General features: G+C 44.5%; 1 protein-coding gene across 1 annotated transcript in view; it reads right to left on the minus strand.

Moving 5' to 3' along the window:
- The window catches only part of LOC125463958 (glutathione hydrolase 1 proenzyme-like), a 40,012-nt gene extending 25,856 nt beyond the window's left edge, over positions 1-14,156 (minus strand). The window contains exons 1-2 of the mRNA XM_048555781.2: positions 14,086-14,156; positions 3,702-3,851 (exon numbers count right to left, since the gene is read on the minus strand). Of these exons, the coding sequence (XP_048411738.1) occupies positions 3,702-3,786 (85 nt within the window). The 5' untranslated portion in view covers positions 3,787-3,851; positions 14,086-14,156. The remainder of the gene's footprint in view (positions 1-3,701; positions 3,852-14,085) is intronic.
- Positions 14,157-16,064: the final 1,908 nt, after the last annotated feature.

Consider the following 16,064-nt stretch of genomic DNA (forward strand, 5'->3'; position numbering starts at 1 on the left):
TGATGTGTTCAGCCAGCTCTACACGTTGTTACCTTGTTCTGTTTGATAGATGTAGCAAGTGAAGAAATGTTGAGAGTCTATGCCAAAAAGAACAAGTGTCAAAACTATATAAACTATTCAAGCTATTACAGAGAGAGCTCAGAAGAGCCAGGAGGAGACATGAGAGGTTGTTGGCGGATAGGATCAGGGTAAACCCTAAGGCTTTCTATAGGTATTTAAGGAATAAAAGAATGACAAAAGTAAGATTAGGGCCAATCAAGGATAGTAGTGGGAAGTTGTGTGTGGAGTCAGATGAGATAGGGGAAACACTAAATGAATATTTTTCGACAGTATTCACTCTAGAAAACAACAATGTTGTTGAGGAGAATACTGAGGTACAGGCTACTAGACTAGGTGGGATTGAGGTTCACAAGGAAGAGGTATTAGAAATCCTACAGAGTGTGAAAATAGATAAGTCCCCTGGGCCGGATGGGATTTATCCTAGGATCCTCTGGGTAGCCAGGGAAGAGATTGCCGAGCCTTTGGCATTGATCTTTAAGTCGTCATTGTCTACAAGAATAGTGCCAGATGACTGGAGGATAGCAAATGTGGTTACCCTGTTCAAGAAGGGGAGTAGAGACAACTCTGGTAATTATAGACCAGTGAGACTTACCTCAGTTGTTGGTAAAGTGTTGGAAAAGGTTATAAGAGATAGGATTTATAATCATCTAGAAAAGAATAATTTGATTAGGGACAGTCAGCACAGTTTTGTGAAGGGAAGGTCGTGCCTCACAAACCTTATTGAATTCTTTGAGAAGGTGACCAAACAGGTAGATGAGAGTAAACCGGTTGATGTGGTGTATATGGTTTTCAGCAAGGTGTTCGATAAGGTTCCCCACAGTAGGCTATTGTACAAAATGCGGAGGAATGGAATTGTGGGAGATATAGCAGTTTGGATCGGAAATTGGCTTGCTGAAAGAAGACAGAGGGTGGTAGTTGATGGGAAATGTTCATCCTGGAGTCCAGTTACTAGTGGTGTACCGCAAGGGTCGGTGTTGGGTCCACTGCTGTTAGTCATTTTTATAAATGACCTGGATGAGGGCGTAGAAGGATGGGTTAGTAAATTTGCAGACGACACTTAAGGTCGGTGGAGTTGTGGATAGTGACGAAGGATGCTGTAGGTTGCAGAGAGACATAGATAAGCTGCAGAGCTGGGCTGAGAGGTGGCAAATGCAGTTTAATGCAGACAAGTGTGAGGTGATGCACTTTGGTAGGAGTAACCAGAAGGCAAAGTACAGGGCTAATGGTAAGATTCTCAGTAGTGTAGATGAGCAGAGAGATCTCGGTGTCCATGTACACAGATCCTTGAAAGTTGCCACCCAGGTTGACAGGGCTGTGAAGAAGGCATACAGTGTTTTAGCTTTTATTAATACAGGGATCGAGTTCCAGAACCAAGAGGTTATGCTGCAGCTGTACAAAACTCTGGTGTGGCCGCACTTGGAGTATTGCGTACAGTTCTGGTCACCGCATTATAAAAAGGATGTGGAAGCTTTGGAAAGGGTGCAGAGGAGATTTGCAGGATGTTGCCTAGTATGGAAGGAAGGTCTTACGAGGAAAGGCTGAGAGACTTGAGGCTGTTTTCGTTAGAGAGAAGAAGGTTGAGAGGTGACTTAACTGAAACATATAAAATAATCAGAGGGTTAGATAGGGTGGATAGGGAGAGCCTTTTTCCTAGGATGGTGACGGTGAGCACAAGGGGGCATAGCTTTAAATTGAGGGGTGAAAGATATAGGACAGATGTCAGAGGTAGTCTCTTTACTCAGAGTAGTAAGGAATGGAATGCTTTGCCTGCAATGGTTGTAGATTCGCCAACTTTAAGTACATTTAAGTCATCATTGGATAAGCATATGGACGTACATGGAATAGTGTAGGTTAGATGGGCTTCAGATCAGTATGACAGGTCGGCACAACATCGAGGGCCGAAGGGCCTGTACTGTGCTGTAATGTTCTATAAAGTTTGATGGCAATTTATGGGTTACCAGAGATGTCAGACTTTTCAATTAATGTTAATGTCTGGTTTGTCATATTGCATGCTGAGAACTTATGTACATTTACATTTAAATATATAAATTGTAGTTAGAAGTGGGGCAGGAGTGCAGCACATTGAAAGATTTGAACATATTGTTTGATTGCTCTTTCTGTCTGTTCTCTGTTGGGCGTGTGTACCTCACATAAATGCAATAATAGCAACTTTCAGCTGAACATATCCAAGAGCAAGAGATAAACAATTTTCTGCCGTGGATCCTATAATACCAGCAAACTCTTACTTTCTCCTCGACTTTCACTTTGGATTTACTTTCACTTTAATCTGATAGGATGCATCCCAGTATACTGGAAGATGTAGCTACATATTCATTGGTAGTGAATCTTCCCAAGGTTCCTTAGATCTGAAAAAGTCCCTCAGGATTGGAAAACTACCAGCTGCCTTTATTTGAAAAGGGGAAGGAGACAAAAGTACAACTAACTTTAGCACAGTTGCATTAATGTTTGCTATTGGGAAAATATTTGAGCCAACTATACAGAATATAATAGCGGTTAAGAAATAGAAATACTTCACATGAACAAGTAGAATCGCAGAGGAATAGCATGCCTGACAAATTTACTGGCATTCTTGAAGTGGTAACAAGCAATATAGACAAAGGGTAGATAGTGGATGTAATAGAACCCTCATGCATAAATCATACAAAACTAGCATACAAGATAAGCATATGGACCATTTGCTGTTATTACAAAGGGAATGAAATATAACAATAAAGATAAGAAATTCTTGCTAAAACTATAAAAGTCACTCATTAGGCTGCAGCCTGCGTACTGTGAACAGGTTTGGTCCCCTTATCTAAGGAAAGATTTATTAGCATACAGGGTAGTGTAGAGAGAGTTCACTAGAGTTGTTGGTTGGTTTGCTGAGCTGACTGGTTTTCATGCAAACATTTCATTTCCCTTCTAGGTGACATCATCAGTGCTGTGTAGCCTCTATTGAATAGCTGTTGTTCTGTCCCGCTCTGAATCTCTATTTTTCAGTCTGTCATGGTGGATAGCTTTGTTTCCGGTTTTCTAACATAGTGGTATGTAGATGGGGTCCATTTCACACAAACCAACAGGTACAGTTCACCAGTTACTCTCAAAGATGAAAAACCAATGTGATAATTAAACTACCCTGCAGCAACTGCGAGAAGCAAAGCATAGGACAGGTGGACAGGAAACTTGCCACCAGAACACATGAACACCAGCTCGCGGCAAAAACAGCATGACCTACTCTCCCTTGTTTCAATATACTCCGACACAGAATCTCAGAATAAGGGGTCATCATTTAAAACAGAGCTGAGGAGGAATTTCTTCTCTGAGGGTAGTGAATCTGTGGAACTCTTTAACGTAGAGGCTGGGTTGGTGGCTATGTTCAGGCCTGAGATAGATTTGTAATTAGAAAGAAAATCAAGAGTTATGGGAAATAGGCATGAAACTGGACTTGAGAATGATCAGATCAGCCGTGGTGTCATTGAATGGTGGAGCTGACTCAATGGGCTGAATGGCCTACTTCTTCTCCTATGTCTTATGGTCGTATGGATTGTTGAAAGAATTTGGATGGTGGGTAGATTTCTCCTCAAACATTCTACTGTTGTATCTGACATCACTGACCAAGTGTCACTGCTCTGAAATCTCACCCTTTAGGATGTTCAGTATTAATGTGAGCACAAGCCCACTGGAAGGAGCACTGGGCACAAACAGTGTGTAATCACCAATTGACATGTTTACCACATCCTCAGATAATTGAGCTCTGTAATCCTTCAGGTCCTCATGAGTTATAATTCCACCTGGAGAGGAGAAAAAGAAATTTAACATAATTACACCAAATATATTTCAACCACACAGCAGAGTGGAAGTGAGCTCACAAGCCGGGATCTTTTGAGCAGCAGCAATAATGAGCTTGAAGGTTTCCCCAATTTGACACGACCCTACTGCATATTCCTTTCAGGGTCTGCCAGTCTTAGCTGTTACCAGCATCACTCAGGGTACTCTGTTGGAGGGAAGTACAATCAGAAGAAGGCAGGTCACTTTACACACTTTACATCATTACTTCTTTAGATCGTCAGCTGGCATCTGCTGAGTTTAAAGGTCCAATCTTTGAATGTCACCGAATAGAAGAGCGGATTGGTGCATTAAGTATGTATAGGAGAGTAGGGTGGATGAGCAGGTAAGTGGGTGAGTAGGTGGTGGATGTGTGGGTAGAATAGTCATACAGCACAGAAACAGACCCTCAGTCCAAAAAGTCCATGCCAAACATAATCCTAAACTAAACTAATCCCACCTGCCTGCTCCTGGCCCATATCCCTCCAAACATTTCTTATTCGTGTACTTATCTAATTGACTTCTCAATGTGGTTACATCCACCACTTCCTTCGGAAGTCCTTTCTACACCCGAATGTGCAAAAAAAATTCGCCCTTTATGTATTTCTTAAATCACTCTCCTCTCACCTTGTAGGGGAAAGACGCCTATTAACCCCATCTGTACCCTTCATAATTTTATAAACTCCTGTTAGGTCGACTCTCTACCTCCTATGCTCTGGTGAAAAAATTCTATGTTCTATGTTCTGCCAGCCTTTCATTGCAACCCAGACCTTTCACACCTGACAACATTCTGGTAAATCTCTTCTGAACCCTCTCTAGCTTAATAATACCCCCTTACAACAGTTGACTGAGAAATGGGTGAATGTATAGGTGGGTGACATGTTGAGGGGTAGTTCAGTGAGATGGTAGGCATTGGCTGAATTGCTCATCAGAGTGTTGGGTGGACAAAGGCTGTTCGAGTCATTAGGAGGCAGTCAGATCTTGTTAGGGATTAACCTTGTGGTTATGGGATAGTTGGATCAAGTTGGGGGTAGTTGAGAAGTTGGATTGGTCACTGGATCAGGTCTAGTGGCTGGACTAGTTGGATAATTGGAGTGAGGTTGGTGTAGGGATTAGCCAAGTCTTCAGGAGATTATTCTGCAGGTTTAGAGTTAGATTGTGAGGGATAATTGGGTTGGCAAGGGATTGGTCGGGTAATGTAGCTAGTCAGGTGGTGATGGAGCCTCAAGGTCATGATGGGAGTAGTTTCCAGTGTGGAGTTACCCAAGCAGACAAAATGTTTTAATCTATCCAACAACTTCCAGGTAACTAATCAGTAAATACTGTGGAAATGGTCCAACTGTCCAGCTCTAATACAGAGTTGAAAGTTTTCACAGAGGGTTCAGGGCATTTGGAACACATAGATCAGAGGCTTGAGTTTCCAAGGTAATTCACACTTAGTTTCTGGTTTCAGGACTTCCATAGGGGTCCAACTCACATCTTCAGATGTACATCTGGTCTCCAACCAAAAGACTTGGCCTATCGCTATAACAGCAGCAAATTCCGATTCCCAATGCAGCATTTTAATCAAGCCTTTCAGGAATATGCCAAATATGAAATGATGTGCAATTCGAGTGAAATTTGGTGGTGATGGTGTTCCTCTTCACTTGTTGCTGGTGTCTTTCTAGGTGATAGAAATCCTCTGGTGGCAACTAGTCAGAGTTCTCACTCAAAACCACAAACTTTAGTTGTCAGCTGAGAATTATTAAGAGATAACATGTCTCAATTCAAACCAATGGCACTCATCAAAATTAGAGAAAAATTCAAGATGAGAAAAGACCACTTAGCCCATGATGCCAATTGCTCTAGCATCACTAATTATTTGCCTTAGTATCAAACCACATTTTGAACATCTCTAATGCTTTTATCACAAAGATATCTGGCAGGTTTTTCTTCATGTATGTTCCAATTTACCATGAAACAGTAGTCTGTTTATATTGTCCATACTATTTCATAATTTAATTAGTACATTTCCAGATTAGAGAATTTGATATACCATGGTTTTCCTCAAAAGTAGCCTCTTAATACCAAGGATTAGTTATAATTGTTGTTTCTGTGCAAAGACAGATTAGGCTAGTTCTGTGATGTATTTGATAATTGAACAGTATGGATTGTGCAATAGCAGAAATACTGGATTATTGTACCAGGACTCCTGTTAATGGAAAGGGTGTTTTGCAATAGAAATGCTAATACTCATTTTAAATGTGCTGAACAAGTGCAAGTTGAATATCTTGCTGTTGGTCTGGACAGAATGTTATGAGAAGAGGCGTGGCATAATCAAGTTGTGAGAGTTGTGGGATATTAAACTGTTATTCTGATCTCATGGCCTGGCATCATCCTCACTCTGCCATTACTATCAAGCCAGGGGATCAATCCTGGTTCGCTGCAAAGTGCAGGAGGGTATGCCGGAAGCAGCATTAGGCAAACCAAAAATGAGGCACCATCCTGTTGAAACTACGAGGTCCCTTAACAATACGTGTAGCGTAGGATGGAGAACAAGCCTAAAAATTATCAGGACATGTTAAAAAGATAGGAAATGAATTATGAAGACTTTAATCTTCATTTTGATTGGGAAAATCGAACTGGCCGAGGGACCCATGAGGAAAATGCACAGTATACATTTGGGGCAGTTTCCTAGATTAATATGTTGTGGATCCAAACAGGGGATCAGGTTATTTTAGATCAGGTAGTGAAGCAAGTTTAGTAAATGATCACAGAGTAAAAGATTGGCAAGGAAAAAGTGACCACAGCTTGGATAGGGTTCAGTTTGACAGCAAGAAATATAGGTTGGAAACAACTGTGCTGAACTTAAATGAAAGGTAGTTAGAAAAGAATGATGATAGAGTTAGCTGGAGTGGACCAGGAAAGGAATTTAGCAGGTGAAACATTTGAGGAACAACATCAAATGTTTAAGAAAATAGTTCATAATTCACAACAAAGATATATTCCAGTGAGGGAGAAGAATTCTAGGAAAAGTATGAAATTTATTATGGTTGACCAATCAAGTTAAAGACAGTATCAAATTGAAAGAAAAATTATCCGATGTGACGAGAATTAGTGGTAAATCAGAGGATTGGGAAAGTTTGATAAATGCACAAAAATGTCCAGTAAGCATTTCCTTAAATATATAAGGAACAGAAATGTCAAAGTGAAACATAGGTCCCTCAGAGAATGAGACTGGAGAAATAATAATGGGAATCAGGAACTAACGGAGGGATTGAATTTTTTTTGTATCAGTCTTCATGAATGAAGACACTAATAACATTCAAAACATTATACCATTCAAAACAATACCTATCACTAGAAAATTAGGAAGGAAGCTAATGGAGCTAAAGATCAGTAACTCCCCAAGGCCTAATAGAACAAATCTATCAGGTCTTGGGATACTACAGGAAGTAGCTACGATGATAGTATATGCATTGGGAGTAATCTTCAGATGGGCTGAATAGCCTCTAAGTGCACTGTAGGGATTCTATGATTCTATGACTACAGGATGAAAGAAACATTTCAGCACACAAACTGTAATTACTGGATAATTGCTTATTCACAATATAATAGCTTGGCTGAGGGAATTAAAGTTTGCTATCAAGTGTGTGGATGACACAAAAATAGGTGGGAAGGCAAATAGTGAATCAATACAGAGATGTAGACAGGTTAGGGGAGGGGACAAAAATTTGGCAGATGGAATAATAATGTGGGTTGATGCAATTTGGCAGAAAGTATATGATGTAAATGGTGGAACTGCCACGTTTATATAAACTGAAACGCTGCATTTGTAGCGGCACCCATCTATCACTGAGAAGTAGTGGGGCCGAACTATGCTGAATGACTGCCAAAGCAAAACTGTGTAGCTTAACATTTCATTTTTCAGTGGGTGTTGTTCCCCCCCAGAGGACGGCTGCACATGTTGTAGGTGTGTGTATCGAGACTATCACCCTCCTCAGGGTTATCTACATGGAAAACAGGACCAGTCAGAAGTCTTAACAGATTGAAATAATGCACAGGAGTTTCATGTAAAGCGCTGTATTTACTTCAAGCGTTGTGCTGTACAGAAAGTTGACACCTCTGCACCCAGAATGAGTTCAATGCACTTTTTTATTCATTGGATGTCGGCAGAGGTGGATAGGCCAGCTTTTGTTGCCCATCCCAAGTTGCCCAGAGGGCAGTTAAGAGTCAGCAAGTAGGCCAGACCAGGTTAAAATGGCAGATTTCCTTCCTTAAAAGGACATTAGTGGGCCAGATGCGTTTTTCTGATAATTAATAACAGTCATCATTGCACACTTAATTCCAGATTTTTATTGAATGAAAATTCTACCATCTGCTGTGGTAGGATTCGAAGCAGGGTCCCAGGAACTCTCTACTGCTGTGCCTTAGTGCCATCTCGACAGCCCATGATGAGTTCAGGGCAGCCTGCTGACTGCCTCACCACCATGCAGCGGATGACTTTAGTAGCCCTCCTCTGGGAGCCCAGGGCTCCAGCCTGATCTGAGGCCCGTGCGTCCCTAGCAGAGGGGAGGAGTTGTGCCTGCTCACCACGTGAGTAATGAGATGTAAATCGCCAGGTGCCTGTATGCCGCTCCTCCTCACTTAAAATGGCACCTCGCTAACCCTTGAGTGGGTGATGTACTTAGAGGAAGATCAAGGCCTCCCAGACCCTCCCGTGTATCCAGTGGTAGAATGCACCAATGACTAAAGTGATGGTGTGAAGATTTCTGCACCCATCTGGCCGGTACTGAGTATTCTACTGGACCTGGCTGTTCACAGAAACTACAACCTGCCCCATGGAGACAGTGATGTGCTTCCATTCCGGAACCAAGACGCCCACTAGCCCCCAGATTCAACATATAATTCTCCGCCACTTCCGCTACCCGCAATCCGACCCCACAACCAAGGATATATTTCCCTCCCCACAGCTATCTGCCATCCGTAGGGACTGCTCTCTCCGTGATAGTCCCACCACCCCCGGCACCTTTCCCTGCAACCGCAGGAAGTGCTACACCTGCCCCTACACCTACCCCCCTCATCCCCATCCCAGGCTCCAAGAAAACTTTCCACATCAAACAGATGTTCACCTGCACATCTGCCAATGTGATCTATTGTATCCGCTGTTCCCGATGTGGCCTCCTCTACATCGGTGAGACCAAGCAGAGGCTCAGAGAGTGTTTTGTAGAGCACCTGCGCTTGGTTCACAACAAACACAATACCTTCCAGACACAAACCACTTCAACTCGCCCTCCCATTCCCTGGATGACATGTCCATCCTGGAGCTCCAGTGTCACAACAATGCCACCTAGAAACTGGGGTAGCAGCACCTCATATTCTGCCTAGGGAACCCACAACCCAATGGTCTCAATGTGAACTTTACTAGTTTCAAAATCTCCCCAGCCCCAGCCTCACCCATGACCAACCCTCCATCTCATCCCACCTCCTTGACCTGTCCATCTTCTCTCCCACCTATCTGCTCCTCCCACCTCACTGGCCAATCCCCACCACTGCCTACCTGCACTCACCTATCGCCATCCCACCCACCTTTCCCAGCCAAGCCCCTCTCTCTATTTATATCCCAGCTCCCTTCCCCGTCCCCCATTACTGAAGAAAGGTCCCGACCTGAAATGTCAGCCTTCCTGCTCCTGCGATGCTGCCTGGCCTGCTGTGTTCCTCCAGCTCCATGCGGTGTTATCTCAGACTCCAGCATTGGCAGCTCCTACTCTCTGTGATATTAGATTGATGTTAGTGTGTTACTGATCTCTTGCACCTTTGCTGGAACAACTCCTACTTGCTGAGAACAAAGTGCTTGATGTAGAGCTCACTGGTTGGAGGCATTAAGAATCCCTACAGTGAAGAAAGAGGCCATTCAACCCACTGAGTCTACACTGGCCCTCAGAACAGTATCCCACACGGACTCAGCACCAGACTCCCCACCTTATCCCTGTAACCCTGCATTTCCTATGGCCAATCCACCTAGACTATACATCCCTGGGCACTATGGGCAATTTAGCATGGCCAATCCACCTAGCCTGCACATCTTTGGACAGTGGGAGGAAACCGGAGCACCCGGAGGAAACCCACGCAGACACAGGCAGAATGTGCAAATTCTGCACAGACGGTCGCCTGAGGCTGGAATCGAGCCCCTGACGCTGTGAGGCAGCAGTGCTAAACACTGAGACACTCTCCCACCCTAGTTCCAGAGGTCAAGTCATCAGCACTAACTGGGTCCATAGACTTCACTGTGCCGAAGCTACTTCTAGATTCTCTCCCAAGAGATAACATCCTTTCCACTTCGACCCTGTCAACGCCCTCGGGATCTTATGTGTTTCAATTAAGTTGCCTCTTCCTCTTCTCATCACCAGTGGATACGAGCCTAATCTGTCCGACCTTTCCCAAAGTCAACCAACCAATTCCAGGTATTAGTGATAATGGAAACTGCAGATGCTGAAGAATCCAAGATAATAAAATGTGAGGCTGGACGAACACAGCAGGCCAAGCAGCATCTCAGGAGCATAAAAGCTGACGTTTCGGTCCTGGACCCTTCATCAGAGAGGGGGATAGGGTGAGGGTTCTGGAATAAATAGGGAGAGAGGGGGAGGCGGACCGAAGATGGAGAGAAAAGAAGATAGTTGGAGAGGAGAGAATAAGTGGGGAGGTAGGGAGGGGATAGGTCAGTCCAGGGAAGATGGACAGGTCAAGGAGGTGGGATGAGGTTAGTAGGTAGAAGATGGAGGTGCGGCTTGGGGTGGGAGGAAGGGATGGGTGAGAGGAAGAACAGATTAGGGAGGCAGAGACAGGTTGGACTGGTTTTGGGATGCAGTGGGTGGAGGGGAAGAGCGGGGCTGGTTGTGTGATGCAGTGGGGGGAGGGGATGAAATGGGCTGGTTTTGGGATGCAGTTGGGGAAGGGGAGATTTTGAAGCTGGTGAAGTCCACATTGATACCATTGGGCTGCAGGGTTCCCAAGCGGAATATGAGTTGCTGTTCGTGCAACCTTCAGGTGGCATCATTGTGGCACTGCAGGAGGCCCATGATGGACATGTCATCTAAAGAATGGGAGGGGGAGTGGAAATGGTTTGCAACTGGGAGGTGTAGTTGTTTATTGCAAACCAGGCGGAGGTGTTCTGCAAAGCGGTCCCCAAGCCTCCGCTTGGTTTCCCCAAAGTAGAGGAAACCACACCGGGTACAATGGATGCAGTATACCACATTGGCAGATGTGCAGGTGAACCTGAACTTAATATGGAAAGTCATCTTGGCGTTTGGGATAGGGGTGAGGGAGGAGGTGTGGGGGCAAGTGTAGCACTTCCTGTAGTTGCAGGGGAAGGTGCCGGGTGTGCTGGGGTTGGAGGGCAGTGCGGAGTGAACAAGGGAGTCACGGAGAGAGCGGTCTCTCCGGAAAGCAGACAAGGGTGGGGATAGAAAAATGTCTTGGGTGGTGGAGTCGGATTGTAGATGGCGGAAGTGTCAGAGGATGATGCGTTGTATCTGGAGGTTGGTGGGGTGGTGTGTGAGAATGAGGGGGATCCTCTTTGGGCGGTTGTGGCGGGGGCGGGGTGTGAGGGATGTGTTGCGGGAAATGCGGGAGACGCGGTCAAGGGCGTTCTCGACCACTGTGGGGGGAAAGTTGTGGTCTTTGAAGTACTTGGACATCTGGGATGTGCGGGAGTGGAATGCCTCATCGCGGGAGCAGATGCGGCGGAGGCGGAGGAATTGGGAATAGGGGATGGAATTTTTGCAGGAGGGTGGGTGGGAGGAGGTGTATTCTAGGTAGCTGTGGGAGTCAGTGTGCTTGAAATGGACATCAGTTACAAGCTGGTTGCCTGAGATGGAGACTGAGAGGTCCAGGAAGGTGAGGGATGTGCTGGAGATGGCCCAGGTGAACTGAAGGTTGGGGTGGAAGGTGTTGGTGAAGTGGATGAACTGTTCGAGCTCCTCTGGGGAGCAACAGGCGGCGCCGATACAGTCAGCAATGTAACGGAGGAAGAGGTGGGTATTGGGGCCTGTGTAGGTGCGGAAGAGGGACTGTTCCACGTAACCTACAAAGAGGCAGGCATAGCTAGGGCCCATGGCCACCCCCTTAGTCTGTAGGAAGTGGGAGGAATCGAAAGAGAAGTTGTTGAGGGTGAGGACGAGTTCAGCTAGGCGGATGAGGGTGTCGGTGGAGGGGGACTGGTCGGGCCTGCGGGACAGGAAGAAGCGGAGGGCCTTGAGGCCATCCAGGTATTAGTCTAGCAAACCTTCTCTGAAGTGATTCATCAAATAGCAAGACTAACTCAGTGTGTAAGGGTCACTGGACCAGAAATGTTAACTCTGTTTTCTCCTTCACAGACGCTGCCAGACCTGCTGAGCTTTTCCAACAACTCTGTTTTTGTTCCTGGTTTACAGCATCTGCAGTTCTTTCAGTCTTTATAACTGATGCACAACCTCCTTACAGTTGTGCTCAATTCCTCTGGTGATGGATGGCATTACTTGCTGGATCTGCACACTCACCATTTGTGATTCTCGTGTGCATTCACCCAGTCCCTTCTACATCTCAGAGCTTTGCAATCTGTCATCATTGAGATAATATACATTTAGTTTATTCTTTTCTGGCCAAAAGGGACTATTTCCCACATTATACTCCTTTGTCAGATGTTTGCCCAATTGATGGAGTGAAGAGGTAAATGAGAATATCTGTTGAATAGTGAGGGGAAGCTCCATGACCTCCTCACTTGCAAAGCTGGCAGGCCTTGCAAACCAGCGCCAAGGATAAGGCAGAATCATTTACAAACACAGCAGTCATAGGTGCCAAGAGAACGATTCCTTTCAGCCACATTCTGATCTCACCACCATCACAGGCGTCAACGGTTAGCAACTTGATTCACAATGGCTGTTACTATCATTAAGCTGAAGAGAGTTGAGATGAGATTTACCAGGAAGTTGCCCGGCTTGGAACGATTGAGATCCAAAAATACACTGGATAGGCTGGACTTTTCTCACTGGAGCGTAGAAGGTTGAGGGGTGACCCAGTGGTGGTTTATAAAATCATGAAGGGCATGGATAAGGTGAATGGCAGATGTCTCTTCCCCAGGTTGGGGGGATTTCAAGACTCGGGGACATATTTTGAATGTGAGGGAAGGAAGATTTTTATAAAAGACACGAGGGTCAACTTCTTTTTACACAGACAGTGGTTCATGTTTGGAATGAATTTCCAAGGGAAGTGGGTACAGTTTTAACATTTAAAAGACGCTTGAGTAAATATCTGAATGAGAAATGTTTGCAGGGACATGGGCCAAGCGCAGGCAGGTGGGGGCCAGTTTAATTTGGGATTATGATCAGACCAAAGGGTCTGTTTTCGTGCTGTGTAACTCTATGACTGAGTATCTGGATACAATAAAGTCCATGGACCCAGTTAGTGCTGATGACTTGTCCTCCTCTAGCCATGCCCCTATCAATTTCTTGCTTATCAACAATCAGTTTCTGGCCCAACCAGCTTTACTACAGTCTTGATGCAAACATGGGTGAGGGGATTAAATTCCAGAGTTGGGCTGAGATCACTGCTATAATTGTCACCAAGCATTAAAAAGCCCGAGTACAAGTGAAGTTAATGGGGATCAGATAACCCTTTACGAGAATCATAGAATCCCTACAGTGTGTAAACAAGCCCTCCAGCCCAACAAGTCCACACCGCCCCTCAGAGCATCTGACGCAGACCCATTCCCCTATAACCCACCCCTGAATACTACGGGCAATTTAGCATGGACAGTCCACCTAACCTGCACATCTTTGGACTTTGGGAAGAAACCGGAGCACCCGGAGGAAACCCGCACAGACTCGGGGAGAATGTGTAAACTCCACACAGACAGTCGCCTGAGGGTGGAATCGACCCCGGGTCTCTGGCGCTGTGAGGCAGCAGTGCTAACCACTGAGCCACCGTGCCACCCTTCACTAATTGGACCTATTCCAAAAGAAAAAGTGTTTATGGTCATTGGAGGCCAATCATCCCAACGTCCACACTAAAATCTGTCCATCCAGAGTGGCATGGAATACTTGCCTCAATGAGTACAGCTCTAACAACACTCAAGAAATTCAGCATTTTTCAGGACAAAGAAAGCAGCAGAATTAGCACTCCCCCTCACCACTAGGACAACACGTGCTGTGAGTACCATTTCCAAGATAAAATACAACAACTCACCATGGTTTTATTGACAATTAATGTGAAATCCACGACTCCACCATGTTAAAGAACAAGAGGAGCAGGCACACAGGAACACTATTATCTGAAAGCGCCCCCTTCTGGTCAAGTGCAGTCCTGATGTGGAAATACATCAGCTTGCCTTAATTGCTGCAGTGTAGTGTCAAGATGCTGGTACACCTCAGCTAATTCTTTTTCCCCTGGCTGCAATGGCATTCATTGCCCGTCCCTAATTGCCCAGAGGGTGGCTACAAGTCAACCACATTACAGTGTCTGGAGTCACATGTAGGCCAGACCAGGTAAGGATAGTAGTTTCTCATTAGTGAGTGAACCAGGTCAGCTTTTCAACAACCAGCAATAGTTTTATGGTCATCATTTGACTCTTAGTTTCAGATATTTATTGAATTCAAATTCCACCATCTGCTATGGTAGGGTTTGAACTGAGGTCCCCAGAACATTATCTGGGTCAATAGGCCAGCGATAATACCACTAGGCTATCACCTCCTCACTATCACCATCAATATAACAATGGTATATTGTCTGCACTAACTCAAGAATCTGGCTGATCAGATTTGGACAATAAATATGCCCTTCCCATTGCTGTTCAAATTCAATCAACAAACTTAAAAGAGTCTTCCCCACCTGCATTCCTGATATCAGTCACTATCTGTTGGGAGAGAGATCCGTTGTAAAATGCATCAGCTCCTTCGTCTGCTAGAATCTGATAGGTTGCGGCTAATCTTGGAAATTTGATTATTTCATTTTCCCGGAGTATTTTGCCGTTGGAATTGCAAAATACTTCACTGTTGAGAGACAGACAAGTAGCCCTATTATAACTGTGATCTTGATAATGTGCTTGTTTCACATCATAATAAAAAGGTACCTGCTATTGTTCCTCTTCCAGACGTGTATGTGGACTAACTGGGGAAAATATTTCCAGCCCCTGAATGACATGAGCAATGATGAGTCCAGTTAGAAAATATAGCAAGATTGGAAGAATCAGATTGTTGATGTTGAGAAAGAAAATTCAGATTTTCTACCCAAAGTATTAATGATGATATGAAAATCTCATTAGTGAGTGTCAAGAGAGCCATTTTCATGAATTATTATCTCATTGTCTGTTCTCAAACTCATTGACGTGCAATTTACTGTTGCCCCAGGCAGTGCAGAAACTAGACGGTGACAAATTCCCACATTGTTATGAAATCAAATCAGCCTCCCTAACCCTGTGTTCACAACACAGTGAAATCAAAATACTCAATGATGTTCAACATCCACTCAAATGTTTCTAACCAGGCTTTGTGAATAACTGATACAAGACATCAGGCTTATAACTTAAACAAAAGATTAAACAATATATCAGTAACACTTTAGCAAAGTAATTTTAAATCATTAGGTAATCTAATGACATCTAATCAATGCAATCCTCTTTGCTTCTAGCCCCCTGTTCTCACAAAGGCAGGCAAACAGGTACAGTTAAGGGACAAATCAAAAGGAAAAAAACCAAGCAGATATAACTGGACAGTTCACTTAAGCAGGCTCCATGATCCATAACATCACAGGCACAGCGAATTGTATCTTGCTTGGTTTCTGAAGACTCTGATGCATGCAAATAACTTCCAGTACACCCAGGGGAACATTCATTTAATTCTCCATTGAGATTCTATTGTCCAAAATTTCAGTTAAGTTGATAATGAGAGAACAACTAGGGAGAAATCAGATTTCACAGGGACAAATTGTGATCAGAGATAATGGGAACTGCAGATGCTTGAGAATCCAAGATAACAAAGTGTGGAGCTGGATGAACACAGCAGGCCAAGCAGCATCTCAGGATTTTTTTTCTGATGAAGGGTCTAGGCCCGAAACGTCAGCTTTTGTGCTCCTAAGATGCTGCGTTCATCCAGCTCCACATTTTGTTATCACAGGCACAAACTTTGGTTTCTCTTTGTTAGGTTGATTGACATCCTATGAGGCTCCTG

This window comes from Stegostoma tigrinum, chromosome 26, assembly GCF_030684315.1.
Source record: "Stegostoma tigrinum isolate sSteTig4 chromosome 26, sSteTig4.hap1, whole genome shotgun sequence".
Lineage (NCBI taxonomy): Eukaryota > Metazoa > Chordata > Chondrichthyes > Orectolobiformes > Stegostomatidae > Stegostoma > Stegostoma tigrinum.